This window comes from Radiomyces spectabilis (assembly GCF_025331425.1).
Source record: "Radiomyces spectabilis strain NRRL 2753 chromosome Unknown BYT42scaffold_14, whole genome shotgun sequence".
NCBI lineage: Eukaryota > Fungi > Mucoromycota > Mucoromycetes > Mucorales > Radiomycetaceae > Radiomyces > Radiomyces spectabilis.
The window spans coordinates 642,335-669,568 of record NW_026251939.1 but is presented as its reverse complement, the minus strand read 5'-3'; the positions used below and the strand labels follow the sequence as shown (position 1 = coordinate 669,568).

Sequence of the window (27,234 nt, the reverse complement as noted above, 5' to 3'; positions counted from 1 at the left end):
ATTGATAGTGAGGCTCAACGTCTTTACAGTATTTCTTTCAAGTACCGTTACTGGAATACCGATTGTTTGCGGTAAGCTTTTGGATTCTTAAGAACATTGTGCAATTCGTTGGTGTGGATTTTTCCGTGCTAAGATGGTTTTGCTTTGACGAGGTTGACTGCTTACAGAATGCGGATGATGCAAATCGCATCCAGTGCTGTTTCCAACAGGAATTAACAGAGGGTCGACAGGTAAACGGCTTGCATGATTAAAGGAACTGTTGTACGAACTGCTGCGAGTGGAAGGATAGACACCAAGGCAAAGCCTGCGCTTCCTGTTGATGAAGCGTATTGGAGCATTGGTTCTCACATTTTGGCACCGAGTTCACCAACTTTGCCATTTGACTGGTTCACAGTGCTGCTTAACGTCTCCATCAGATGGCAAATTTCGTTTTGGAGAGCTGGGCGAACAACCTTTTCTTTCTTATTTCTTTGAACTCGACTTGCGTTCGTAGGGCGCGCCACTGCGTTACGGTTATGAGTGACCGGAGTTTTTCATATTTCGGGTAGTAGGTTGCTTTTCCAGAGAGATATATCACTCGTGCCCTATGCTTCCTTGTCCGGGGCTTTTCTGGTTTTTCGTATTATTCGCTTCGTCTGTACTCTTGATTGGACGCTCGCACAATTATTATGTGATTTGTTGGGAAATAGTCTTGCATATTTCCGTCGAATGAGCTTATATCGGCCTTTCTGGTTACTGTCATTGCTTTGATATTGTGAAAACTAAATGAGTACTGGCAGCAGATCGTGCCTTACTTTATGAATGTTGGTTTCCATGACATTTTTTTAGTCCTTGACTAGCGGTTACAATATATCATATAGAAAAGGATAGTAGTAGAGGCTTTGGCTTCGCCTTCTGTAGCGCGAAGATGTGTTAGCTATTATTTGACCTTTACTGTAGTTTATCCATAGGCCACACAAAATTTTCTCCATGCAAAAAGCACAATCAAAGCCAAAGTTTGAAGTGCGAGTAACCAGCACTGGGAATGGCACTATATCAGTATGATGTAGTATGCGGTTATTATTATATTTTACAGATAAAGGAAAGCAATATTCGAATAAAAAAAAGAAAAGCATCCAAACTAGGGCCAACTAGGGCCATGGCTCGTCCAGCCGATCACTATATATATTTATATATTATGATGAATGAAGTTCTTGTGATGGTGCGGCCGCTTTCAAGGAAGCGGAGCTATACATGGGGGATGCATCCTGAGACATTGAAAGATGATATGACGATGAATGGCCAGAATTATCGATCGCGGGTTGTCGTTGATTCAGTTGATAAGGATAAAAATCAGATGAAGGATGGTGATTTGGATAAGGTAGATATTGTTGTTGCGCATAGATGGAGGTCGGAGGATGAGCACGGCCATCGGTTACTGCACCATCAAACAATCGCAGATCGTTTGACGGACTTGGGTAGGAAGAAATCATACCAGCTGACGGCGACTGCGGTTTCCTGTGTTTCCTTAACTGTTCCACCTTTTTCAAAAAGTCTTTGGACGATAGATCAGCTCGATTATCCAGGAACTGCGGGTCTTGCAAAAACGGTTCCAGATCTTCAGGTACCTACAGGTAGACACAAAAGCTCAGAAAATGAGCTTTCCACGATAAACAATTCTCCTGCATGATTTTTGTCACTTACAAGACAAAACTCCTCGTAGCATTCGAGAAGCGTTTCCACAACGTGAATGGCAGCAAATGAATCATCCTTGACAGGATCCTTGTTGTTGGTCGTCAGAATATTAGGCGCAATCACGCGAGCAAGGTTCGGAATATCCATGCGGCTGCCGACATCCGTAGTAACATGAGAAAAGCTGGCAACCCATCTGAAAAACAGGAACAGCACTTCCATGGTGTCACGATTACAACGAGGAAGCATACAGCATGCCAAATGAAGAACCCGTTTCCGTACTTTGGAGTCCTCCAATCCTAATAAAAAAGGTAAGCATTACGACAAGACATTTTTCTTTTCACAGTAGCAAAGACCAAAAAAAAGTAACTTACGTTGAGCGTAGCAAAAAAGACCATGAAGTTTGTAGGTCAATAAGGGCTCGGGAAGTTCACGTAAGAATTTCTTCAGCAAAGCAGCCACTTGAACGGCATTTTCTGATGATAGGTTGACGTCGTGCGGATTCTTATCCAGTTGCTCGCTGACTTCCTTCAAGCGACGAATATTGCCGTTTTTACGGAATACGCCTTCCACTGACATATCTACGTAAAAAGAAAGAAGTAAATACCTCCGTCAGATATGATACCCCATCATATTCGATACTAATTAACAACTAACCCATTTGTCGCATTGCAGTAATGGCATCGTCTACGAAAGCGGCGATCTTCAGAGGCGATGGTCCGGCGCCAAGATTGGATTCTACTCCGGTTTTCTCGGTTAATGCATCCAGCAAGACACCAAATGTGCCTTCTTCTTTCCCTTTTTGGTTTCGTTTGTTCACACCAGGTTTTTTGAGCGAGGTGAAGAACTTGCCCCAAATGGACGTCTTCTTGTGTTCAATAAGATTCAACAGTTCGCTAAAGGAGAAGAACTCTCGAACGTACGGTTCAATATGAACCACGGCCACATGACGTATTATCATATGCTGTAAAGCGGATAATTCCGATAGATAAATGCGAGACGAAGCTGAACCGGATCCCGCGGTATCGCTGAGCATGGTGGGCTGAACCGATGGCGGATGATAGGGCTTCTGATGCGACACGGCTTCGGCAGCCATGTGAGGAATGTCATCTAAATTAACACTGCGGGTAGCCTTATGTCTCGTATTATTTTTGTTTTTCGGTAACGGTGGTAATTCCTTGTGCTGATCCATACGGCGCAACAAACTATCTAACCGCGCCGGCGCAGGCTTGGATGGTTCTTTTGCTGCAGCTGTTGTAGTTGCTGTTGCTGTCGCTGTTGTATCGCCTGGTTCCTCTGTTAATGGGTTCATCTGTGCATTGCCCATAATCGTCGATCGTTTCGCCGTTTTGAAGGAACGTGATATTTTGCGGTCAAGTCTGGCGGAAGAAACGCTTTGTGCATCAGCAATGTGTGTTGGGTAATGGATCGTTTTTTCATCGAGAACCGATGAAAGCACCGATTTGCTTTCGACGCCAGGCGTTAAAGGCACGTCTTTCGGTAAATACGGCTTGGATTTGATGGAGATATCCACAGTAGACAACTGATTATCTGTAGACAATCGCCACCAGCGACGATAAAATAATAAGAGAGTAAATAAACAAACAAAAAGGCTAAATTTGGGTTCCCATAGGATGCCCTGCCGCGCTTACCTGTGACCTGCAATATGCCACAAAGTCGACTTAATGCAATGCGTAGCAAAAATGCAAACTGAGTCAACTTGGTAACATACTCGAAACGCGTCCCATCCACACCAGCGCATTGAGTGCACAGCACGGAAAGCGCTGCGGAACTGAAAACAGCATCCTCTTGGTTATCAGCATGTAACTTTCGTTTACATTGGCGACAGTGAAAACATTTCAGATGCCATCGATAGTTGCCGTATTTCCAACAGTGATCTTCAATTGTACTTTTACAAAAGTGACAGTAATCGGAAGCTTGTTTCGCCTTGAATAATCGCTGACTGTCTCGACTGTGTCGTTCCTTCCCCGCCACTTCCATCAGTTTCGCTAAAAGACGAGTGACCGCAATAGGCGTGCCAATTTGAAGTTCCTAGCAATCATTTTTTTTCTCCTATTGAGCTTTCTTCTGTCTGGGAGTGATCCGTTTTGGATTCTCTGTTATACATACCAACCGCAAAGCTGCAGTTAATGCGACCCGAATGAGATTCTTTAGGAAATGGGCGAGACCGGTGACCAACGATAGTAACTCCTGAGTAATTCCCAGTTTCTTCTTGTCCATTTCTTGTGTGCGAGATAGTAAAGAGAAGAAGTTGATGATCTTTTGACACAGCATTTTGGCTTCGCCCGTATATTTGAACTCTGCAATGAAAAGGCGTGAAGGATTATAATGATCATGATGAGTATGTGGATTATACTGTTCCCCCCTTTTTTTAGTTTTATTTTATTGTACTCACCGGGTTGTCGGTATTGTTGATGAATAGCCAGCAATTCATCGACGCCAGAAAACAAGGCTTCCACGTGGATGAGGAAGCGTTCGGAAAGACAAATACCTTCCACATAGGCTCCATTGGACACATGGAGTAACATTTCAGAAATACATACGGCCGAAGATTCTGTAAATATCCATCAATGTCAATAAAAGCAAGACTACCGCCTATAACAGGAAACCATGACGACGAACGCTTGCCTTCAAAAGCCGATAAGACCGACCAAATGCGGAACACTTTCTCTTCCGTCTCGTGCTGTTTTTCAATTAATTCTGCTGGGTTCGGAGTTGGATCTGTACAAAAAAAGGATAGACCATATTTAGAAAATGTGGTGAATTTTTTTTTTTTTTTTTCAGGTACCGTGTTGCTTATCCGTCAAAGCAGATGACGAGAAGTTGGCCATCTTGACATTCCAGTACTAGTATTCGATCCAAATGTTAACATCAATAAAATACTTGTTGTCCATCGTTGGCGGTGTGCATCGCGCATGGGTTGAGCGAACCTTGTAAATCATGTAACATTCGGAATGCCAATGTTCAATCATGTCACTCCGTTCAATCTCCACATATTGTTTAAGAATGGCCATCTGACATCCGGCGCATGAAACAGCGAATTGAGTCGAATAGTGAAAGTGACAAAAGATTTGTCCATTCTGTTCGTAGTAAGAATCGTCGTGGCCAAACGTGGTGGAACAAACACTGCATGTGAAATGGTCGGTATGGAATTTCTTGTCGAGAGCGATAATATAAGATCCAAGCAACGGTTCGTCACAATGATTGCAGACAAGTCCGAGACGTCGAAAATAATCGCGCTCGCATAATGGAAATGTGTGTCCATCGTCGGTTGTGAAAGGAAAAAATTTGGCTGCCACAGGCGTGTTGCAATCCTATAAGCGGCGTTCATGGTCAATGGTCCCGTATTGTACACGCACCCTCATTTTTCCTCTGGTTTTCTTTTTTTTTTTTTTTTTTTTTTGGTTTCCGCCGTTTTTTAAAGTGGTTGATGGAGGTAGAATGAAGAGGAACTTACAGGGCAGGTGAAGCATTCAGGATGAAAAGTTCCCTGTAGGGCTCGTACTACTTGAGTGCCTAATGCTGCGTGACATCTGAAGCATGTTGAAGGTGGTTTTATGATGGAGGTGTCACTATTGTTCATTGGAGAGAGTGAAAAACTAGGATGGGGTAGATCACTCAATGTTGGGTATGGTTCCTCTTTCTCTCGCTCGCTCGCTCCTGGTGTGGTGGTGGTGGTAGTGGTGGTGGTGTGTGTGTAAGTGTCTTTTCTATCCTTTTCTTTTTTTTTATTGTCGTGTGTCAAGGACTCACAGAGCAATAGCGGATTTGGAAGTATGAAGATAACGATGTAGATAGAGTATATCAGTGAGAGAGCCCAGCAGAAAGAGGATAAGAGGGACTAAAAGAGGAGGGGGAAAAAGTGACGGGGAGAAAGGAGTTGGGGGCTTCTGAAAGATACAAGTACAGAAAGGGAGAGAGGAAAAAAAAAGGATACGGGAAAGCCGCATTGCTTTGACTATTAATAGGTTTGCACCCATCTTGGTTTTGTTCGGTTCTTCAAATTTTTTTTCAGCTTTCCAGAATCACTTGAGCCACGATATACTCTCCATCATGCGATAAAGAAACGTGCGACCGTCGGATGCCAAACTTTTCGCCATGCATCACGTGAAGCGTGGGTTTACCTGAAGAAGAAAACCAAACCAGTTTCTTATTCAGTCAATGCGTGGATGCCCACACTTTTTATGCAACATGCACTGAACATTACCTTGCTCTTTTCTGATCGTGACCTGCTTCCATTCCAGCTTGTGAACCGGGTAAAGAGCCTTATAAACAGCTTCTTTCATTGACCATCTACATGCCCCGTTTTTATTTTAGTCGCTTCATACTTTGTTAGGTAAACGTTTCAAGTGATTACCGTGAAGCGAGAAACATGATCTGCTTTTGATGTAGCGCATTTTGTTTGTCCATGCTGACTTTGCTGCCATCAATAATAAACTGCTTTCTATATACGCTCATTTCTTCGTCACTCAGTACCCGCCGAGCAAGACCCTCAAATCCTCGTCTTGCAATGAGCGAGGCAATTCGAGGCACATGTACAAGGTCAATGCCGATCCCTAGAATCATCAAGTAACCGTCGCCTGCGTTATTATCTTGCCCAGTCTCTTTTTTTTTTTTATCAAAATCGGAAATAGATAACGACAAGTCACATCAAATTGGTCCCCCTGAATTTTTGTTGGCTTTGAAATGAACATGAATGCTTTATTATAAGTTCAGCATCATCCATTTATTATCGGTAGCAAAAAGACCAGTTGCTCTTGCTGAACGATGTCCATTGGAAAACGATTTCTGTTGCCCATGTTTCAAGCAATTGAAAAAGTGCACGAAAAATATTAATTGAGCTAATAGTTGAAATGTCCAAATCACGCGAGAATCGTATTGCTGACTGAAAGTCGACCCAAAAAGCTTGCGGGATGAGGAAGTAGAAGGAACAGATAAACAATTTGCGGGCAAATGAATGATAGATTCATAATTTTGGTTGCCTTAAGCAACTTATCGACTCTGCTGACCGAATGATTCACACTTGATCCCTTACAATATTGCAATAGCTGATATGAGGACATCCAACTTGTTCTTCCAATAGGCTCCCAGAAATAGAATACAGCATTCGAGACGCGGAAACCGTTTTACGATCCAAAACGAACTTCTGAGCATCAAAGCATATAAATTGAATCCTTGCCAGTGCAACCATGGTTTTGGTGTTCCGATTGTTGTACTCATGCTTACATCGTCGCTAAACAGTGATACAACATTAATCAAAGATGGAATCGCCGTTTGAAGCGTAATTGCTCTTCTCCTTTTTTTGGGATGTTTTCACTCGGTTTGCACGCAAAAAGCGAGGATTGTCCGAACACGAGCGAAAACGGTAATCCCCTGTGCATCATCTACATTTGCTGTCACTATGTGAGGCCCCTATTCAAGCCATGACTCGATTTCTTTCCTTGTGTATTTGTTCTATGCGTAGTTTATTTATGATACATGAAGCGTTAAACATTAATCAAAGGGAATGGGTCTAGGTGCTCGACTCTTTTGGGCGGCGGCCGCGGCGATCGCACTGGGGACAGGAATCCCACAGCAATCGGGATATTCTTGTCCCAAAGCAAATACATCTTGACTTCCATGAGCTTGCACCGTGTCACCATTGCCATGTCCGTGGACATGGCCACAGCTATCCTGCAAAGTCTCCGCATCCGCTAATCCACCGTCAAACCGAATAAGGCTTCCAAACATAAAGTGTTGCATGATCGGCAGTTTGCCCATCACTTCCGCTTTGTACATCTTAATCATGCCTTGATTCACTTTGCTCCACAGTTTGCAAGCTGATATATCGTCAAGCATTGGGGAATGCCATCGCAATGATGCCGTGGTCTTGACGGTGTTGATGAAATGAATGCAAGCCAAATACATGTACGATTTTGAAAATTCTTCCACAATCTCTAGATCGTGGATAGACTTGGGCTTGATATATTTGTGATCTGTTACAGAAAAATTGCTGGTTATTAAGTGTTGTTCAGGTCAAAAGCGTTGTATCCGTGAAGTATAACCTACCCAAGAGTTGTGCGGATCCGAACATGAAGGGTAAAAAGTGATAATCGTCCAATCCCCATACACCATGGGAACCAGCAGGTTCCAGCCAATAGTCAAACTGTAGTTTCCGCATCAATGCTATATATCTAAGCAACCCAGTGGTTCAGCATTTTTCAGCGTAATTTTAGCGTCCAGTAAATATGAAATTGACTTACTTGACAAATACCCGCAACACCACTGCTTTATCGTCATCTGCGGTAAGTGCTCCCAGTTTCTCCAGACATAAACTATGAAGCAAAGCGTCAGCACTGTGACCCAAACACGCACGTCAATTTTTTAACACTTACAGCCACGCCATAAAATTCGCTTCGTGACCAGTACCGTAATCAATGCGTCGTCGGTTGCCGAAACTTTCAACAAAATAACGACCGACTTCTTCTGCCGCAGCTTCAGGCACTAAACGGCACATCAATTCATGTGAATTCTAAGTATTGAAACATTTCAGCATAACCCAAATCTCAACGCACGTTTATGCCTGTTGCGATTCTCAATGATGAACGTACCTCCTTCACTTTATCGTAAAACACCTGGAATGAAGGGTTGCCAAAGCGGGATTTTGAGTTTTCTGCAGGAGGAATTTCCACCACCCACTGCGATAAAGTATCCAGCATGTCAAGAATAATTTGTACATTCTGTGTCAATCGTTGTCAACACAAATACCCATTACGAGTATGTGAGTATTATCAAGCAACAAGCTATCGAGAAGAGAGGTATTACCTTTGAAATGTCAAGATCGCAATCAATCTTCAGGTTCTTCACCGAATCATTGAGTCGCACAATATAATCCATGAACTCTGAGTAGGAGGAAGAATTGAGGAATTCATCCAAGTGCTCTTTGGTGACAATGCGTTTGACAGGAACTTGATAAGTCATGGCGCAAAAACAAGTTGCGTGTGCTTGAAAAGAAAGCGGGAATTCAAGTGGGAGCCTTTTTTTGGCTCGCTTCCTTCGGTCGGGCGGTTGTGACTGTTCCATGAAATCTCCAAAAACAGCAATTCGATCTTTTTTTTTGTTTTCTGCTTCTGCTGGAATCGAGTGTGCTGTATTGACGTGTTATGAGCGATCTCACGTCTGAACAAATCGCCAAAGCGCTGAAAGGGTCCGGTTTAACTACGGAACAACGGATCGTTACAGCTACCGAAGCATGGCAGAATGAAACCATCTTTTTCCCAAATAAAGATGACTTTTTGTTCGAATGGTTATGTACCTCGTTGACGAAATACAATCAGAAACGGTTAGCAAACTATCAGCTGCAAACTTGATCGTTCAAAAGTACCTAATCTCGGAAACATTAGGGTTTTAGAGGCTGCTTTATTGCAACTTCCTTATTGGCGTCTTTTGCAAATTCTTCTTCGCCATTATCGAAACAAAGCTGAATCGAAGCTAAAAGTGGCTCCACCTGTTGTTCGTGTTCACCTTATCGTTGCTATTGCCACCTTGTTCCAACATTTACAAACAATCACTCAAGGAAATGTACAACAACGGAGCGAATTTTTGCAGACTGTACACGCCTGTCTCGAGGATCTCTTTTCAGACGCATTTGCCCTGTCTTACCGCGCAGCGTCCGAGCATATGAGTATCGCGGTAGAACATTTACTGGACGCTCTTTGCACGCAAATCGAACAATATGAAGCAGATAATGCGATAGAACGTCAGGCACTGGACGACATGATTGATATTGCACTGATTCTTTTGCATCGCTACGATCTCCAGTTGGTGCAGGCAGCTAATCAGAAAAAGGTCAGTGGATCTCGACCGACAGTATAGAGTGCTAACAATTGGAAACTGACTTGTGGGTTGGATAGATGTTTACTGCGATTCTCGGCAAATCTTTCTCCAAGTATTTGTTCATTTTCCGCCATCTTCAAATCGAGGACGATGCAAAATTTCAGGCCGTGACCCGACAAATTGCCGACATTCTATCGCATGCGTTGTTCCATCGTGATATGGTTCTTGAGTATATCCCAATCTTGAAGGGTGCGGCGGCCGGTGGTATCCAAAAATCGGTCAAGCAAACGAGCTATGTTGTCAACTTATTTGAGGAACTCACGGCAATGGTTCAGTCAACCAAAGACGAAGATCAGAAACTGAACGGTAGGTGGCGTGATCTGCGATACAGGCAATAGGCACTTGTGATAAAAACTGAATGGATTCTTCTCCATGATTAGTGTTGTACGTACTTCCTGTACTGCTGAGATCCTTTTTATCGTCGTATCGCAAGAAGAGATCAGTTAACACTGCCGCATTGCAAGATCAGAGTCGGCAAGTGGAATTTGGATTCTTCAGCGAAGCTTATCACATCGCTTCAACAGTTAAATGCACCGATCCTTCGGTCAATTTATCATCCTACGACGACATGTTAAAATGCCTAGTGGATTTCAATGTATACAGCACTCGCAATGATACCATTTCGAAAACTCAGCAACAAGTGCTTCAATCCATTGCCACCGACATTGTCAAATATTTACAAGACAGCCAAAAATACGCTCAAGCACTCGTATTCAATCTTGCAAATACGGTTTTGCAAATTGACTTTGCGTTCGTTGAATCACACATGTATACTTTGTGGCCGATCATGTTGACGGCCGACAAGAACGCTGAAGCAAGCTGTTTGCGATTAGCATTTTCGATTTTACGTACCTATTCAGCTTCAAGACAATTGGATGATTTCGTCCGCGATATCCTGACCGCAATTGACACCGTCACTGTGGACGACATCAATGCGACACTGTCGAAACCTCTTTTCTCTCGGGAATTCTTGAAAGAGTAAATTCAGCGAAACCACGTGGGATGATAAGGGATATGTTAATTGATCATGTTTATTTACAGATTCTCCACTTGTGTTTCAAAGCAAATGCCAGCAGCTCAAGCTTCGATTATCTTTCAGCGATTTGCAGACGAACTTCGCACTGCGAAGGATACAGCCAGCGATGCTCCTGCTACCAAAAAGCGAAAACACGCCAAGAAGTCGACGCCACGTAAACACAGCTCGGCTCGTTTGATCTCGACCTACATGGCTGAGTTTATTTCCGCATTGCATCTGACTCACTCTCAAGAAGATGCCCTACAACCGGCCATTGCCAACCTGTTTAGCGAATATATTCAAGCCAGTTTGCAGCAAGAAAACCAAAATTTGGATGACGCTGTATTACCGGCGCTGCAAATTCATTTCACACTCACCAATGCATTGTTTCGAGTTTACTGGCAACGGATGGATGTCACCACACGACAGGCGATTTCAAAGTCGATTGAGACGATTTTTACCCAACATTTGTCTTGTGAATCCTTAAGCTCTCGTATTGCCGTGGTTATCTCTGTAAGTAACGGATAAAGCGCTAAAAGAGGAACAGATGATAGACTCATGGAATAATTATCAGGCCAATGCTTTACTTCAACATGTTTACTACACATGTCTGCTAGCCAATATAGAAGCACCCTCTTCTGACCAATCCACGGACATTTGGAAAGACACTGTCGGCATGGTATTGGGTGCTGTCATTGATAACAAATACCCGTCTTCCGCGGACCAAGCAGTTGTATGGGATGGTCGTCTACTCAATCTCCAAAGCAAGGAAATGGTCAACATTGCATGTTATCAGATTTTGTTGACAAATTGGTTCGACGTAATTTGGTATGTATTGAGCATTACAATTGGATGTAACGAGTTATATTAAACAAATGTCTAGTCGATTTATCGATTCTTCACGCGCGGAAAAATTGGCGACGGTGCTCTTTCTTTCCACAAGCGAAAGTCCATCGTCGGTTATCAATGGCGTGAACACAGTATCGCTTCAGTCACTCAGCAAAACATTGCTTCGTTCCGCCAATTTCTATGAAGCGCGCTGCTTCAAAGGTAACCATCGGAAGGAGTGTGAAACTCTGATGCGCGTTTGCGTTACCTAATGAATTTTGCGTTTGCTAGAATGCGCTGTCAGTATTATTGTTCAAGCAATTGCCGATCACTTTCGTACATTATCATCAAAAGAAACACACAGCACAGTGCTGATCAGTTTTATCTCGCACATTTCATCGTCCAAGCCTGTGGTGTTATCGTCCGACATCATGGCCGAGATCGAAAGTGTCATGGATGAAACATTTACGCAAATGAATGAAGATATCAAGCAGGAGGAGACCACAAAGTTGGACAAAGTAGCGACCTTAATCAACTTGCTCCTGTTGATGCCCATGGACTACTACAGTCGCCAAGAACGTCAAAACATTTTAGTCCTGGTTTGCTTGGTGGATGTGTGGACCTTTTCTCTTGGCGGGGCGGATTTAAACTGCAAATTGAAGACATCGTCCATTTGCCGAGCACTGAATGCACGTATTACTCAGTTTACTCACACACTTGGCTTTTTGGTATGTTTTATCCATTGGGTGATGAGTCAGTCCCTTGCACTGCCTACTCACTCAAAATGAATGTATCACATTAGAATCAACGTCCGAAATTCGTCAACTGGTTTGTGCGATCCTACGATTGCCTACAGCGATCTCTCAATCAGGAACTGGATTCGGAACTTTTGCATTCGTGGAAATCAGTCAGTAAAAATTTGGATCAGCAGAACCTAAGGTAAGGACTTAAATAATCGTAGCATTGAAGGGATCTACCTCTCATCCCTTTTGCAGCATCCTGTGCACAATGGCGAGTGCAAAAGTAAAAGACGAAAACCATATTGTCTTATTCAAGGATACCCTCAATCAACGCATGCAATCGCTTCGCGATAGCAAGGTGGTCTTTGAGATGATCAACTTTGATTCCATCTTAAACGCACTGGAAGTGTTAAATAACAATCTCAAAGTTCATGTCAAACGGTAAGTTAGCCAAATAATTCAGGCACCACGGTTCACCACTCACATTTTTATTTTTTATGTTCTCAGTCAAGAGACGATTGATTTGACTCATGCCATCTATGCATCTGATTTCATGAGCTATATAGCTGGCTACGTGAATGAATCGTTGCAAGAATTCACATCCGTGATAGTGATGCTGGCGCAAAAGGTCACGGAAAGCGGCGAGGGCGCACAAAATGAGGACGTCATGCGCTGTGCCTTGAATGTTGCTCTGTTTAGACCAGTTTTGGAAGCTACCCGATGGCTGCAGGAATATGCGCAGATTCTTATACCTCATGGTGACCAAGGTAAAGAGAGAAATAGGTACGACTGGATCCTCAAGAGGGTTGTTTATGAACCAAGGTTGTATTCCATAGTTGTACAAGCAAAAGAACTGTCCGACAGCTTGATCGCAGTAGCGTCGCCTTTTATGCAATTTTTGCAGGCCTATCTGGCTCGCATATCTGACGATGTACTGTTCACCAACGCACTGGCCGAGTCTACCATTGCTTTTGTGGGAGCTTTATGTGTCACCTTGTCGCGATATCAAGAAATTGATGCAACCAAACGAATTCTGGCTACTATCTGGTTTGTCTATGGTCTCATTGCGGAATCAGGTAGGCTGTCATCCTGCAATCTGCGGCATCACAGAATGACTAACGGAGGACATTTTAGGAAATCGTGTTGCGGTGCAAGCTCTTGATGATACATTCACCTCATGGTTTGAATCGTTGCCGAAACATCAATTCGAAGTTCTGGTACAGAGCTTCCTTGAGCAAATTGAAGAAGAGACTGAACGTCGACTGGATGTTGAACGGGAAGGTCATCGTAAGATTTGCATATCACTATTGGTATCCCTGATCAAAAAGAGCACATCAAGTGAGTAGCGCAAACAAGAATTGGTCTTGGATCATGTCTGATAATGAATCTTTTTTTTTGTCTTCAGGCCAAAAGTTCCAGTTGCGCAAATTAACAAGTCGAATCGGTTTATCTTTGATGAAACTGGCGGAAACCACAACCTCTCTTGATCTTTTCTGTCGAATCATGGACTTGTTAAACTGCATGGCGAGTGATCCGGTAAGAATGAAACGCACACGTCTTTTTGACAAAAACCACAGCTTAACAAATTATTCATTTATCACTTGATGGTGTAGTCCCTCGAATTTTCACGCTATGATTTATCGTTGGTGCTTGCTTGTCTTGTGCAGATTGGCAGCGAATCGGCTTTGGACCGTTTCCGATCGCAGATGACTCGTACTATAGCGCATGAGTTATTCAACAAGGTGTGCTCCAGTCTGATGAGTCTTGCTGTCTTTCACCGCGATCAGCTTATCAACAACATGACACCGTACATGGCACTTTTACAATCTTTACTCCATTGTTTCAAATCCACACATATGGCGCTTGTCAGCAATAAGTCCAAGAAGAAGTCTGGTGATACTCAAGAATCCATGCGTCACGCACGAGTCATTCCACTTCTTTTCGAATACGCGCCTCTGGATGAATCATCGGCACACATCTATTCACGTACGCTCAAGACAATACCACGTAAATCCGATAAAACGACCAAGAGCAATACGCAGACAATCTATCGGTCTTTATCCAAACACATGCCATACCTGCTTCTGGAATATTTCACAATTCAGACCAATGTGACCATGAGTATCAGTCGTCCTGAAATCAAAGCCGCGCTGGTTTCCGGATTGTATGATATTATGGATATGTGCAACGAAAATGACCGCACGTTGATCATGACGTGCTTGAACGCACCTGGCAAGACACTTTTCAAAACATTCTACACCAACTGGAAGGAAGACCACAAATACACTGGACAATAACCATAGAATTTTTTTTAACATTACAGCTGTAGATAGTAATAAAGAACAAACATTGCATTCATCATTTCCTGTAAACTGGCGGACAGATATTCATCACATGCGAATGAAAAAAGAAAAAAAAAGGATGGACGCCCTGAGGGAAAACAACGAAGCAACATGCATGTCGATCACGAAACGGCTTCCACGCCTGTAAATGACCCGAGTGGCACCAAGATTTTGTACTACATAGTTTGTATGGCGGTGGCATTTTGGTTTGTCATAACGCGCAAAGTGCCACTGGGCACACGAGGTGGCTATTTTGGCTTCAGTGCATGCTCCGTATGGATGAGCAAGTGTAACAGCCAAAAAGAGAGTTCCATTCAATTCTTTGCAGCTCACACTACTTTTTTCTTTTTTCCACCTTCCTTATTTATTCTTTCCCTCTTTTTTTTCTTCTTCTCATACGCAGGTGTGCCTTGTCTTTCTTTCTTTCTTTCTTTTTTCTCCTTTCTTTTCACAATCTGCCACTGACTCATGTTGCAGCATCCTCTGGATCCTGCGCCCCATCCAGCTGAGGCTTTAGACTCTTTTACCACTGTGTCTCATGTTGAAGAAGGCCCGACTCATATTCCTCCTCGTGTATCTTCTCCTTCTCCAGATACAATTGTCCGCGCAGCCAGTCCTTTTGGACGCCGATATTTGAAACCAATCAACGGGATTCAAACCAAAGGGTTTGCACGATCAGGTTCGTCACTTGAGCCAGCCATCGATCCGGCCAATGTGCAATGCGTTGACTTTTGAATCGCCTCTGTTCTTTTCTTTTTAGCACAACGGCGATCTTCCGTGTTGACCTTGGGTTCGATTGAACGCTTGCAGCACTTTTACGCTAAAAAGGAATTGAAAACAAACAAGTAAGCGTCCGCGTATGCAAAAATTTTCTCTCTTATATATTAAACCTGTTTTCATCCAAAAAAAAAATAAGAGTAGGCACACTCGGTTTTAGCGCCACGGCTCTTACGGAGGAACCAGATGACCTGGATCAACTACCTACGCCCAAAGCACCGCCACCAACTTGGATTGATTTGGATGTCGAAACGGATCTGGATGTATTGCTGGGTTATTGTTTCCAAGATATTCAAAGCACACTGGCCACTTGGGCCATGGTAACCGGCCCTGGCCATGCTTCATCCGCCACTGAATCGGATTCAGATTCGGAAAGTGGAGTGTTTCAGATTCTACCGCTGTTGCATTCCGTCACGAAAATGCTGAATTCTGTCAAGAATTATACTCTGCATCGACATGATCTTCCGGATACATCGCTATCGAAGCTTCGTCAGTCAGCACTTCATCTTTTGGAAGCGATGAAGATACTGGAGAATCAACACCGTGTCGATGAGGATGACGATGCTCGAAGTGAAGACGGATATATCTATCGCACATCCGATTTCAATATGCTGGAAAAGGAACGCCAAGCCATTCTTGATTATTTATGTATTGTGGAGCAATGTGCATTCAATCCGCCGCATCACATCGGAAGTCCTCCGGCCGTCTTCACTCCCGAAATCAAAGCATTGATGGCCAGAACGTCGATCACCGGAACATCGACGCCTACAAACGAAGGAGTACACACACCACAACACTCTGCCATCCCGGTTTGGCTTGAAAGGGGTGCTTTTCTTGATAATGATTTAGGTAGGATTCAGGAACCGAGCTCCATGTCATTCAGTCGGTGAAGGTGGTGATCATTGAGTGATCTGACTGACAAATGGATAATTAGCTCGGTATCATGCATTATTGAGTGATTACAGACGGATCGATTCCGATGGCTCCGCAAATGCGCAAGTTGATATTCCGTCACCGGAGGAAAATGAGGATGATTTCTTGCAATTTCTTGCGTAGGTATCGGCAAGATGTATCCTGGCCGAATGAATCCAGTCTCATTTGTTTTCGTACTTGCAGGGACGGCATTATACTGTGTAATGTATATAACAATATTGTCAAACGATCTCGACGCCCGTTTGGTTTTATCAGCAAGATCCATCAAGATACACGCCGGACTTATCGAGCGATCGAAAACTTACGATTCTTTGCCGCGTAAGGTTCCAAGAGGAAGCCGCTTAGCTTGTGAATTAAAGTGAAAACCGTACACATAGAGCTTGCAAATTTAGGTTCGAACTCGTCTTTGACCCATTTGATCCAGCAGAAGTAGCTCGTAAAACCGATAAAGGACTTCATCAGGTAAAAACACATTCTATGGATTTGGCGTGATTTCATGCTGAATGTCAATCTCATCATGTTATGGCAGTTATTGAAAGCAGTGACCATTTTTTGCGATTGCGTCATTCGTGAACTGCGCCAGGACGTTGATATGGCTAGACGATCGCTTCCAACACGCCCACCCATCGAGCTGAAGATATCGGAATATATGGAAAAGAAATTGTTCATCGATGATGCACAAGAAGACGACGACACTACTTAGTCCTATTTTTTTTCACTCACTACTCAATTCATTCCCTTATCACAGTCTTTCCTTTTTTTTCATCCGTACTTTGCCGCACACATACTAGATATATCTTATGTTTATTCCCCATTATTAGACTATTGACATTCATTTCAAGAGTTTTAGAATACAATACCATGAAATCAGAAAACCTTTCATTTTTCAGCCACCCAAATCTTAAGAAATAGGATTACCCTGTCGTTATCCATAGTCATATATAAATTGCCACATATAACAATGTGACGAGAACAAACTTTTGATCCAAAAAGATCAACCTTATTACAGCTTGTACGTATCGGTTTTTGGAGACCATAAATCTCATTGATCGATTTTTGCTCGCAACATTGGGTGGCATGCCGTGAGTCAACGATAAAAGGATGGGATCGCACCACATTTGCCCTGTATTCATAATGCATTGTGGACAGCGAAAGTGGTGTTGGACCTTTTATTATGCAATGGAATTATTGTCTAGAGTGCTAGTCATAGGTTGTTCTTTGGCGTGGTAACACCGTTCAAATCAAATCATCGGATGGAGTGGTTACTGCATACCAAATTTAAGACGGTTTGCAAATTTTAAATTTTCTTACACTCCCTGAGAGGAAGATCCTCTATGATGGCGGCCGTTTACAATCCTGACGGCGCTGTACCGATAATAATCAATGCATGCAAGAAAAAATAAGGGTACACTGAGCGCCCAAGATCCCAGATTTGTTTTACATAGCTCATAGCCAAAATGTTCCTAATCTTCCAAGGGAATACACGGTGAGTAGGACTGTGGTATTTTGTAAAGAGGATGCATACGATTGATATCCATTTTTTTTTTTTTTTTTTTACTTTTTATGTGATCGTACCCCTTTTGCATGCTTTCTTATTATTTGTTGTACTCACACCATTAGAGTAAAACTTTTTTGTGTACCTGCTACCATTTCCATGGTTTTCCAGCTTCCTTCTAATTGAGCCGGGTGTCCACATGTTTTTGAATGTCCGCAAGAAGTTTGTCTTTTGTTCCTTCTCATCTCTGTATCAAGTAAAGTTCTTCCGTACTTCAAATACCAGCTCTAAATTCAGTAAAGACATTCACTGTTATAATGTGACTTTCCTGATGAGACTAGGTGAACTAGCCCATATGTTATTCTAGGCGTAACTTATTTCGTTGGTGAAGTGAATTTTGAAATAAAAATTACGTCATTAACGTTATTCGGAGATTCAAAAATTGCTGACATCACCAAAGCGGTTTACGTTGGGGTGGTTCGGTTTTTTTTCTCTTTTTTCGCTTCCATTTTTCTTTTCTCTTGTTTCAACTCCAACCAAACAACCCAACTTTTTTCCTTTGTTCGACTTTCCCTATTTTTACTTTACCAACTCATCACCAAAAAATCTGTTCAAAAATGGCTACTGCAGGATTCCTTGATATGGCGCTTGACGACATCATTACGGAGAAGAAGTCTTCCGGTCGTGGCAAAACCCAGCGTGGTGGAATCAACAAAAGACAAACCGGTGCTCGATCATTCGGCAGAAACAACTCCTCTTTGGTATGTTAAAAAAACTCTATTCTACACCGCCATTGTGCACACTCCCATACACACACACACACACACACACACACACACACGCACGAAATTTGGGAAGGAGAAACAAGTACGAGCGACGCAAATGACAGCGCCAAAAAAAATATCCTGGCCTCTGGATGACTTCATGGTCGAATGATGATGATGATGATGATGATGATATGACTTTTCGCGAGGACGGAAAAAAAAGACTTGATTTTGATCAGTTTGGAGGAAAAGAAAACTGCTTCTCTCCGTTGGCCGTACTGGATGTTCAGCTCAAAGCGTGTTTGTTTTTATGCCCTTTTTTTTATTGGTTTTTTTTTCTTCTTTTTTTTCGCTTTTTGCCCTCCCTTTTTTGTTTTGCGTTTCCATTTTGTGTGTGGATCACCCGTTGATGAACGTATCACTGAAAAAGTTCCACTTGTTTGTTCCTTTTTCCCACCCTTTTGTGGCCAACAGCCTTACAGCGGAAGACCTGCTCGCCGTACAGTCCAATCACAGATCGCCCCACAAGGTTCCCGAAATACGCTCGTGGTCTCAAACTTGCATTACAACGTCACAGAAAAAGATCTCTATGTAAGGAGCAAATTTTTTTCCCTTTTTGATACATGGCCGAATCTCCTGAATAGACGATTGATCATCATGACCTTTTTTTTTAGGACCTTTTTGGCCAAATTGGACCATTGAAGCGAGCCTTCCTTCACCTCGCACCCTCTGGCAAATCTTCTGGTGTTGCCGATGTTATCTTTGTCCGTTCAAATGATGCTGATAGAGCCCGCACAACATACAATAATGTCGAACTTGATGGTAAGCACAGGCGACTGAAAAAAAGCCATAACTCGTTATCCTTGACATAGCGGTGACTGATTTGTTGAACTGAATATAGGTCGACCTATGCGTATCAGCGTTGGTAATGCTGTTCCCGCCACTGTTGTTGCTCCTGTAAGAGAACGGCGACCTATGCGTGGCAGCAATGTCAATGATCGTCGACGAGGTATGCGTGGTGGTCCTCGTCAACGTCGTGAAAACCGACCAAAGCCCTCTGAGGCTGATCTTGATGCCGAAATGGATAGCTATATGAACACCGCTGTGAGTATCCCATAATTGATCCGTCGGATGTTTCTCGTCTTCAAAAATACTCATCATTGTGTTAGAACGAAGATATTCAAATGAATTGAGTCTGACACCTTTTTCTAAACACATATTGATCTCCTATTTTTTTCCCCTGCGATCAAAAAATCACATTCATATCACATCCAAATAAAATGCCTTTATGTCTTGTCTGCTTGTAAGCTTACGGCTTTTATTTGATTGTTCAGTTGGCTGGGATAAAAAACATCGCGTAATGAAACAAAGATAAAAATAGTTCAGGCTTAAAATGTGAAAAGGAAAAACAATTCAATAGAGGTTGGTAAGTTTCTGCATCCTTTCCCAGACAGCTGACGGGCCTTGTTTCGGTCACACCAGGAATTTCACAGATTCACCGCTTTTTTTTTTTTTTTTTTCGTGACATTGGCTAGAATTCCAATTTGAGGGGATTGGATGGTTCAATCGAGATTTAACGCTTCTTCTTCCTCTTTCTTTCTTGCACCGATCATTTTATGAGCCAATTGGAAAAGTCAAGGAGCAACAGCTCATTAAAAGATAATAGCAAATACAAACCGGTTCCCAATCCAGCCTATATTCCTGCAGTAAGGCGCTCGCCGGTGCCCAAGCAATCCGGTTCAACGAATGGACCACTTGCTTCACCATTCTCTTCAACGGTGACTCAACCGGCCGTCCAGCCATCGCCGCAACCGGTCCCCAAGTCTTCACCTTCTCATGATCACCAGCAACCATTAGCTTCGGCCATGGCAGCCGTGACGACGGATTCCAACGTTAAAGGTCACGATTCTGATGATGAGCAAGTACCTCCTCCACCACCCAAAGAAGAAAAATGGAAAGTATCAACGAGACGAAGTCCTCAACAGTTGCCTGTGCTGGCACAGAATGCTCATATCTACAGTCCACAAATGGGATCACCAAATCAGTTTATTGCTCACGTTCCGCCGGATGCTGTTCCTCCTACTAATGGCACGCCCTTGAAGGCTCACAATATCATGGCCAATGTGAGAGCTCAACTTCAGCAACCCATGTCGCCACAACAGGGTTATGAACAGGGATTGCATCATCCGTTCTCACCAAATGGCGCCATATCGGCATGGCCGATGGGTAATGGGAACGAATATGCTGACCACAGTCCTTCACTATCATCACCACAGCAACAGCAACAGCAACAGCAACAGCAACGAATGCATAAGGGAGCTTCGCGTCCTCGATTATCCGTCATGGAGACTGAACAGCAACGGGAGCGAAACAGTCGATTTTCACTAGGGATCTTCAAACATAAAGAGAAGCATTCAGGAACGCCACAACCCTCCATTTCCTCCACCACTTCGTCAACCTCTTCCACACCCAATTTTGCATCCTCTTATACTCCTCAAGATCAATACGTACTGGCTGACGGCGTACCTGTACTACACTATGGTAATGAACAAAATCAGGCTCAGACGGATCCGTTGAATTAAATTATGTTTGTTTCGATTTGTTTAGTGCGTGCCATTTGGGGATTCCAAGCCAAGGTAAGATATCAACAAAACTAATTCAAGATTGCGCCATTAGGCAGTAAGGGAAAAAACAACTCACTATCCTCTTTTAGATCCCTTCAGAAATGTCGTTTTTGGCGAACGATCTGCTGGCGGTGATCCGCAAACAGCCGGATGGTTGGTGGGAAGCTGAAATCGCCGATCCGAACAGAAGACAACGAGGTCTTATTCCTAGTAATTACGTTACAGCCGAGTAAAAAATAAAATATCTAATTCATACAGCATTAAAGATTATGGATGTACTTGACACTTTTTTCATGCATCGCTCAAAAAAGGCAATGTTTATCTGCATGTGGTTCCATTTTCCCGATGTTCTTTACTATCTTTGATATTTCCAGCTTACAAATAAGTTCCCCTTTCTTATTCCAATCACTGATTATTTATAGACCGTATTTAGTAGATGACAGTTCAAAAACAGAAATTGCACCCTGTCGATGTCTTGTATTGGCGTTTATAAAAGACGTTAATTTCCCATCCTGAGAGACCTAACGGTGCTGGATTAGGGTGAATCCTCATTAGCGTGCAATTCAAAACACCGACACTGATTCTTCCTGAAAGGCTTGCAAAAATGTTCGTATGAACGACAACCTGTGGGTTCATCAAAGATCAAATATTGATCATCGTCTATTATGCAATAGATAATCCCGGTACAAGATCATTGAGTAACGACGTGTATTATTCCAACAGAAAAAAAAAGCAAGGGCTAAATGATTGCTAACATCACGCCAGCTAAAAATGAAAATAACCCCTTGTATATGGCGTTGGTTCGCTTGATAAAAATCCTTCGTTCCATCGGATGCATGCTGTAGTTTCTTTTGGACGGGATGGCTTTTGAATCAGGCTTTGAAGTGTAATTTCTTGGATCATCATTTTTGCTAGGATGGTTCCCTAACCCCCTATGCTGCCAAGACTCGAAAGGAAATAAAAAGGAAAATCATCATGACCATAAATTCTGTTTTTAGCCACGACTGTTCATTGATTAATTCATTAACAAAGAGTGTAAAAATCCTCACAAAGTAAATAAGTATTAATGGCAAAGCAATACGCAGAATGATTGTCAAGTTGTCTTTTTCACAGATGCCAAGCATGGATTGTAAAACAATAAATGCCTTGAACGTGTGCATCATTAGTTATATTGATAAGACCTGTGGTGCACAAATCTGCATGATTTGCCAATCTTTCAAATGACTCCAAAATAATGCACATCCGATTCCTGTTGTGGCTGATTGTTTGATTCCCCATTGGCGATACCGATGGAACATTCTGATCCATCTTGTTACCATGTGGTGTTTTTGATATGATCCTGGGTAATTTTGGTTAGTCGCAGCAGAAATGGTAAGTTTATTTGGTTTTTCATTATTTTTTATCATCAAGCACTGTACTAAGGACACCACACGCCATAAATTGAAAATGAGACCTTTTACCATTGTTTGTGTGCAATATGTACGATCATTTGATGAGATCAAGACATAAAAAGGAATCAAATTGCCATGATCCGTTGATGTTTTGCCGAGTGCAATTATTAGAGAGTAAAAGAAAAAAATAACAAACATGCAGATGGTGTCGGCTTCCGCGCTGGGGGGGAGGGAGGGTTCATCAAAGCGTACAGATACTGTAGGGCGGACACAATCACATTTATCAAGGGGGAAATACTTTCTACCAAGATAAGCTTTATACTGTAGTCAATTGAATTTTTTGACAGCTGTTGCCATTGTTTTCCTGTTTACTAGATAAAGCTTACGCGAAACACATCCCCTTGCCTACTGAAATGCTCCCCCGCGGATTTGGGAAATTGAGGTCGGTGATATCGGACCATTTCCTTGAAGCATCCATGGGAACACCTGAGGAAAAAATAAAAAAAAAATGAGTCTTGTCTACAGTGATACATTTATCTCGCTTTGCTGGCCGTCATTGTTTAAACAACCGTGGCTCGGCTGTGAGGCGACCTTTTGGGCAGCGCGGCAAACTCCGACTACCATACACGCCTTCTCTTTCGTTTGAGCACCCGTTCACAAAGGTTGTTCACAAATCATCCGGCAACGAACAAATAAATAAAGAAAAGCGGGTTCTCCACTGTTTGTTAGATAGCATTATGTTTCCGATCATATAAAAGTAGTTTGTGACCATAAAGCACGGCAAGTTTCTTTTTCCGTGTTTGACAGTTGTAAACGAGATGAAAGTGAAAAGCGTTACCGAAAGTTTGATGCTGATAGTGAGCATGGTGGCTACGGTGCGGGCGAGTTGCAGTGGCAATCTCAAAGCTTCGTCACAGCAAGACTTGGATATCCTCAAAAAATGCCAGGTTTACAAAGGTTCAGTGATCGTCGAAAATACGGGCGCTCAAAAACTCAAGATCGAAGGCTTGCAAATGATCGAAGGTGATCTCACCGTGACCAATAACGATGCTCTGCAATCGTTCAGCATGCCCTCGGTTCAAGGTGTCAATGGGATTCTCAAGTTGAGTAACAACAAGCTACTCAATGCTTTGGATCTTCAGTCGTTGACGGTGGTCCGGTCGTTCCAACTCGCGGTTCATCCAGCCTTAAATTCGCTCAATTTCCCAGGCGGTCTCCAACAAACCGACGAAGTGTCTGTTGCTGACACCACAGTGACCGCCATCAGTGGATTTAAAATGTCCCAAATGAAAAACCTCGTGGTCACCAACAACATCTATTTAAAGAATTTGGATCTCGGCAACCTTACACGCTTGACAGGCGAACTGACCGTGTCTGCCAATTCGCCCGCCTTGAAGATTGACGTAAGTAAGCTGAGTCCCTCACCCCCAGCGAAAATAACCCCAATTTGGCTGACGATTCTCTCCGTAGGTTTCTTCCTTGGAGACACTTAATCAAGGCTCCTTTTGGAATTTAGCCGGCGTCAAACTCGACGGTTTAAAGAAAATTATTGGCGACGTATCCTTCATCTCCAACAGCTTCACTACATTGGCGCTGCCACAGACCACCGATATCGCAGGAACCCTGGTCGTGTCCAATAACAAACAGCTGAACAACTTGTCGCTACCCAACTTGCGACATTTGGGAGGCGCCTTATCTGTAGGCAACAATGCTCAGCTCACGACCGTCAATGCATTCCCTGCTTTGGAAGGTATCGATGGCACTTTGGATATTACTGGCGCTTTTGACGAAGTTGAACTTCCCATGTTGAACGACGTAAGTTTCACACCCCATAATTACGGTATTCTTTTGCCTTGCTAACTTAACCAATCCTGTTCATATATAATGGCGGATTAGGTTCGTGGAGGTTTGAATGTGCAAACGTCCAGCAATCATTTCAGCTGTGAAAGCATGGATCAGCTCAAGAATGGGGTCATCAAAGGAAACTCCTTTGTGTGCAAGGCCGCAGTATCTCAACCCAAGTCGGGACTAAAAGGCACCGGAGTAGACAGCGCAGGTACCAAATTGATGGCAGTTTCCTCCGGTCTTTTCGCAATGATGGGTGCTCTATCCGTCTATGTGATGGCATAAAATAGCTACATTATCGTATGGCAAACTTTTTATTTACTACATAAAACTAATGATTGACAATAAAGCTGTAATTTGTTCCCTTTAAATCATGACGATGACTCTTTACAGAGAATCACATTGCTTTACAGCGAAAAAACCAAAACAAAACGGAGCCGGTGCTGTGCACTCGGTGTAGCAATTTATGTGGCTAGTTTATTCTTATGAAATATCTTATACAAACGATCTGCTGAATATAGAGTGACCGCGCTGGATTGTTCAAAGGAACGAAATAAAAATGAGCGATTACCAGTCTTCATCAAATAATCCAGGTATAATGACCGTATCTCCAAGTTCGGCGGCATGGAATGCGCCTTTGGCTGAACGTGTTAAATAGACGGTTCGTTCGGTACGTTCTTTTCGTCCTTCAAATTGCGGCGGTAAAGAAGGTAAGCTGAAATAACTGGGAGGTTCTTCAGCATTTGGTGGCGTCCTTAGAGCGGCTGACAGTGAACCCAGGATCTCGTTGGGTAATCCCTGCGGAGTAGGTGGTTCGTCTAGATTCGAGTCAAAGAATATGGGGCATTCGAGAGAATCACGATAAGATCGCACCGATGTCAGCTCAGTAATGCGCAGTAATTGATCATGAGGAAGGTTGGCAATGGATACTGGAATAGCAAATTGGGCAATATGGGTTGTCTTGAACAGGTGACCAAGCTCAATGGTGATATTGAAATGAACATCATAATGAATTCGGGTATGGCGTGAAGCGAATGACGGTGAAACGAGCCGTGTTGGTATATCGAACTGCACAGGTTCGCTTATAGTCCCTGATTCACCCGTAGTAATGGGAACTGTACCTTGAATCACGTTGCGAACATACTCGCGAAAAGCAGTACCTTGTTGAACGAGCATTTTGCCTTCATGATGTTTTCGGAACTGGAAACTGATGCCAGAAATTTTCGCATCACTGTGTAACATGGCGATGTTCAGTTGCATACTGAATGGTTCATCTTTCCCTTGAATGTCAGCATTTTGGTAGCCAAGAGGTTTCAAAAACGGAAAGCCCATTTACCTGGACAATAAGATTGCTTATTCACTTTGCATCGCACTTCTGCAAGCGCTTGCTTCTTGTCACGAACTAGAGTGGTTTTGTAATTCCATTCCTTGTCTACAGCAGCGTAACGATCAGAAAAAAATTGTCGCAAAGAAATCAATGATCTCCATTCACCTGTCGTCGATATAATAATGGGACGATACGGTGTGATGTACTCTCTACTCTTCAAACCAGACTGCAAAGCCGGACCTTCTGCTTGAGCTGTCCAGATGTATCGTATACCGAACCCCGGTGGCTCTTCCATCGATGGTGGATAATTTATATTCGGGAACTGTGCAATAAATAACGCTTAGAATTTGAAAAGTACCTGAACATGACGAAAATACGGTTGATTACCTTTAATGCAAATGGAAATTCGTAGTGACCGGGACCTAGCTCCTCCCATGCACACTGAGAGTACGCTGCAAAATACCATGGACAGAATTAGTTTTTTTGATGTCTGCAAACGACAATTTATATGGACTCTCCAAAGTTACCGCAATTTTCGGCGCCAAATAGTCGGAATTCTGTGGTGAAAAATGTCGTAATGACTTGATGGATCCATTCGCCTTTGCCTTCTCCTCCGCCCTCTTCCACTTTTACCGTTGCTGTCTCTTCTGCTCGAAACTTTTGAACACAGTTTAGTCTTTTAAGTCGATCGAGTATGGCCCACATTAAAAGTAGTTTTTTACCTTGATTTTGATCCTGCTCACATTCATTGGTTCCACAGCATCCAAAACGACTTTGCCTATCAAAAATTTGAAGAGAACCAAAAATGGTAGTTTCAGAGTCCGCTTCATGCTAAAGCAAAAGAAAAAGTAAATCAAAAAAACCAAACCTCGAATGACTCGATTGGGGCGTACAATGACATGCGTTCCACCGTCAAATTCAATAGTAAGGGTTGTGGTAAGTTGCGATAAGCTAATATTGGGTTGCGATAAGCGACGAGCGTCTAAATTCACGCCCGCCATCAGTAGCGATCCAACGGATGGAGCACTCGATGACAGGCTGATCTGCGAGTCCCGGTGATGGCGGGGAACAGGTAGATTGGTATGCTGCGGTGAGGGTGGTACCGGCAAGGGAGCCACGGACGAGGAGCGTCGTCTGTGTCCAAGATTGGCCATGGTCGAAGAAGTTAAAGAAAGGGATAAGCTTTCGAGCGGACTTTGGGACTAAATCAGTTTTTATTTTCCGCTCGCGGTGGGGTGACGGTTGATCCCCCCCCCTTGCCCAACCGCACTGGTTATTTGGACAGAATTTATGCATTCAATGGCGAACCCCAAAAAGGTGTTGTAGAGGACTTGCATGGCTTGCAATGGTATGAATGCATGGTTGGTCTTTAGCATAAAGGTCTTTGGTTAATTGCATACAGTAAGACTTCGGATCCAATAAAACTTAGGGCTTTTTCTTTTGCATGGATTTTTTTTTTTTTTTTTTTTTTGGCTGCTGGGGTGATGAGATCATTTTTTCAGGTGATGATCACAATAATATGTGCAGAATTGCCAAACTGGACCTACAGATGAAGGACGGCTATGGGAATGAGGTGACATAGGACT

The 27,234-nt window shown here is 43.0% G+C and overlaps 10 protein-coding genes across 10 annotated transcripts; 6 read left to right on the top strand and 4 right to left on the bottom strand.

The window, feature by feature from the left end:
* Positions 1 to 1,023: 1,023 nt before the first annotated feature.
* Positions 1,024 to 5,489, bottom strand: BYT42DRAFT_126373 (uncharacterized protein). The gene is made up of 11 exons (XM_051562170.1): positions 5,150 to 5,489; positions 4,623 to 5,006; positions 4,481 to 4,538; positions 4,321 to 4,413; positions 4,088 to 4,246; positions 3,802 to 3,992; positions 3,324 to 3,723; positions 2,329 to 3,222; positions 2,046 to 2,252; positions 1,684 to 1,970; positions 1,024 to 1,607 (listed from the first exon to the last, which is right to left on the bottom strand). The coding sequence occupies exons 1-11, from the start codon at positions 5,273 to 5,275 to the stop codon at positions 1,176 to 1,178; spliced, it is 3,231 nt and encodes a 1,076-aa protein (XP_051419451.1). The 5' UTR covers positions 5,276 to 5,489; the 3' UTR covers positions 1,024 to 1,175.
* Positions 5,490 to 5,703: 214 nt separating this feature from the next.
* On the bottom strand, positions 5,704 to 6,258 carry BYT42DRAFT_504084 (4'-phosphopantetheinyl transferase superfamily; the record flags this gene model as incomplete). Its single annotated transcript, XM_051564949.1, has 3 exons — positions 5,704 to 5,841; positions 5,922 to 5,985; positions 6,050 to 6,258. 3 exons carry the CDS (start codon positions 6,256 to 6,258, stop codon positions 5,704 to 5,706), a joined length of 411 nt encoding a protein of 136 aa, XP_051419450.1.
* A 927-nt stretch (positions 6,259 to 7,185) lies between these two features.
* BYT42DRAFT_595679 (Phosphotyrosyl phosphate activator protein-domain-containing protein) lies at positions 7,186 to 8,390 on the bottom strand (the record flags this gene model as incomplete). The annotated part of the gene is made up of 5 exons (XM_051570874.1): positions 7,186 to 7,667; positions 7,741 to 7,865; positions 7,935 to 8,006; positions 8,067 to 8,203; positions 8,283 to 8,390. 5 exons carry the CDS (start codon positions 8,388 to 8,390, stop codon positions 7,186 to 7,188), a joined length of 924 nt encoding a protein of 307 aa, XP_051419449.1.
* Positions 8,391 to 8,834: 444 nt separating this feature from the next.
* BYT42DRAFT_503785 (uncharacterized protein) lies at positions 8,835 to 9,041 on the top strand (the record flags this gene model as incomplete). The annotated part of the gene is made up of 1 exon (XM_051564926.1): positions 8,835 to 9,041. One exon carries the CDS (start codon positions 8,835 to 8,837, stop codon positions 9,039 to 9,041), a length of 207 nt encoding a protein of 68 aa, XP_051419448.1.
* A 2,416-nt stretch (positions 9,042 to 11,457) lies between these two features.
* BYT42DRAFT_503798 (Urb2/Npa2 family-domain-containing protein) lies at positions 11,458 to 14,447 on the top strand (the record flags this gene model as incomplete). Its single annotated transcript, XM_051564928.1, has 9 exons — positions 11,458 to 11,632; positions 11,702 to 12,138; positions 12,213 to 12,349; positions 12,406 to 12,577; positions 12,665 to 12,917; positions 12,987 to 13,226; positions 13,285 to 13,488; positions 13,556 to 13,686; positions 13,764 to 14,447. 9 exons carry the CDS (start codon positions 11,458 to 11,460, stop codon positions 14,445 to 14,447), a joined length of 2,433 nt encoding a protein of 810 aa, XP_051419447.1.
* A 352-nt stretch (positions 14,448 to 14,799) lies between these two features.
* BYT42DRAFT_586137 (uncharacterized protein) lies at positions 14,800 to 17,092 on the top strand. Its single transcript, XM_051570050.1, has 7 exons — positions 14,800 to 15,171; positions 15,253 to 15,337; positions 15,409 to 16,118; positions 16,204 to 16,321; positions 16,386 to 16,520; positions 16,580 to 16,664; positions 16,732 to 17,092. Exons 1-7 carry the CDS (start codon positions 14,961 to 14,963, stop codon positions 16,903 to 16,905), a joined length of 1,518 nt encoding a protein of 505 aa, XP_051419446.1. The 5' UTR covers positions 14,800 to 14,960; the 3' UTR covers positions 16,906 to 17,092.
* A 1,118-nt stretch (positions 17,093 to 18,210) lies between these two features.
* BYT42DRAFT_586133 (uncharacterized protein) lies at positions 18,211 to 19,832 on the top strand. Its single transcript, XM_051570049.1, has 4 exons — positions 18,211 to 18,458; positions 18,936 to 19,052; positions 19,136 to 19,283; positions 19,363 to 19,832. Exons 1-4 carry the CDS (start codon positions 18,315 to 18,317, stop codon positions 19,578 to 19,580), a joined length of 627 nt encoding a protein of 208 aa, XP_051419445.1. The 5' UTR covers positions 18,211 to 18,314; the 3' UTR covers positions 19,581 to 19,832.
* Positions 19,833 to 19,942: 110 nt separating this feature from the next.
* BYT42DRAFT_586127 (uncharacterized protein) lies at positions 19,943 to 21,386 on the top strand. Its single transcript, XM_051570048.1, has 3 exons — positions 19,943 to 21,002; positions 21,069 to 21,097; positions 21,175 to 21,386. The coding sequence occupies exons 1-3, from the start codon at positions 20,078 to 20,080 to the stop codon at positions 21,316 to 21,318; spliced, it is 1,098 nt and encodes a 365-aa protein (XP_051419444.1). The 5' UTR covers positions 19,943 to 20,077; the 3' UTR covers positions 21,319 to 21,386.
* Positions 21,387 to 23,324: 1,938 nt separating this feature from the next.
* BYT42DRAFT_504070 (uncharacterized protein) lies at positions 23,325 to 24,606 on the top strand (the record flags this gene model as incomplete). Its single annotated transcript, XM_051564948.1, has 3 exons — positions 23,325 to 23,879; positions 23,947 to 24,291; positions 24,373 to 24,606. The coding sequence occupies 3 exons, from the start codon at positions 23,325 to 23,327 to the stop codon at positions 24,604 to 24,606; spliced, it is 1,134 nt and encodes a 377-aa protein (XP_051419443.1).
* Positions 24,607 to 24,771: 165 nt separating this feature from the next.
* Positions 24,772 to 26,883, bottom strand: BYT42DRAFT_586119 (uncharacterized protein). Its single transcript, XM_051570047.1, has 7 exons — positions 26,517 to 26,883; positions 26,371 to 26,426; positions 26,176 to 26,305; positions 26,036 to 26,100; positions 25,814 to 25,970; positions 25,658 to 25,753; positions 24,772 to 25,595 (listed from the first exon to the last, which is right to left on the bottom strand). The coding sequence occupies exons 1-7, from the start codon at positions 26,800 to 26,802 to the stop codon at positions 24,889 to 24,891; spliced, it is 1,497 nt and encodes a 498-aa protein (XP_051419442.1). The 5' UTR covers positions 26,803 to 26,883; the 3' UTR covers positions 24,772 to 24,888.
* Positions 26,884 to 27,234: the final 351 nt, after the last annotated feature.

Excerpts from the sequence above, each read along its gene's own strand:
- BYT42DRAFT_126373 (XM_051562170.1), bottom strand. The coding sequence starts at position 5,275 with ATGAACAATAGTGACACCTCCATCATAAAACCACCTTCAACATGCTTC. Across the intron at positions 5,007-5,149 it reads CTGAATGCTTCACCTGCCCT|GATTGCAACACGCCTGTGGC; the intron begins GTAAGTTCCTCT and ends CGCCGCTTATAG. Across the intron at positions 1,971-2,045 it reads TCTTTTTTGCTACGCTCAAC|GATTGGAGGACTCCAAAGTA; the intron begins GTAAGTTACTTT and ends CTTTTTTATTAG.
- BYT42DRAFT_586137 (XM_051570050.1), top strand. The coding sequence starts at position 14,961 with ATGTTGCAGCATCCTCTGGATCCTGCGCCCCATCCAGCTGAGGCTTTA. Across the intron at positions 16,322-16,385 it reads GATTTCTTGCAATTTCTTGC|GGACGGCATTATACTGTGTA; the intron begins GTAGGTATCGGC and ends TCGTACTTGCAG. Across the intron at positions 16,521-16,579 it reads AACTTACGATTCTTTGCCGC|AGCTTGCAAATTTAGGTTCG; the intron begins GTAAGGTTCCAA and ends CCGTACACATAG.
- BYT42DRAFT_586133 (XM_051570049.1), top strand. The coding sequence starts at position 18,315 with ATGGCTACTGCAGGATTCCTTGATATGGCGCTTGACGACATCATTACG. Across the intron at positions 18,459-18,935 it reads GCAGAAACAACTCCTCTTTG|CCTTACAGCGGAAGACCTGC; the intron begins GTATGTTAAAAA and ends TGTGGCCAACAG. Across the intron at positions 19,053-19,135 it reads TCACAGAAAAAGATCTCTAT|GACCTTTTTGGCCAAATTGG; the intron begins GTAAGGAGCAAA and ends CTTTTTTTTTAG.
- BYT42DRAFT_586127 (XM_051570048.1), top strand. The coding sequence starts at position 20,078 with ATGAGCCAATTGGAAAAGTCAAGGAGCAACAGCTCATTAAAAGATAAT. Across the intron at positions 21,003-21,068 it reads CGTACCTGTACTACACTATG|TGCGTGCCATTTGGGGATTC; the intron begins GTAATGAACAAA and ends CGATTTGTTTAG. Across the intron at positions 21,098-21,174 it reads TTTGGGGATTCCAAGCCAAG|ATCCCTTCAGAAATGTCGTT; the intron begins GTAAGATATCAA and ends ATCCTCTTTTAG.
- BYT42DRAFT_586119 (XM_051570047.1), bottom strand. The coding sequence starts at position 26,802 with ATGGCCAATCTTGGACACAGACGACGCTCCTCGTCCGTGGCTCCCTTG. Across the intron at positions 26,306-26,370 it reads TGAGCAGGATCAAAATCAAG|TTTCGAGCAGAAGAGACAGC; the intron begins GTAAAAAACTAC and ends TGTGTTCAAAAG. Across the intron at positions 26,101-26,175 it reads ATTTGGCGCCGAAAATTGCG|CGTACTCTCAGTGTGCATGG; the intron begins GTAACTTTGGAG and ends GGTATTTTGCAG.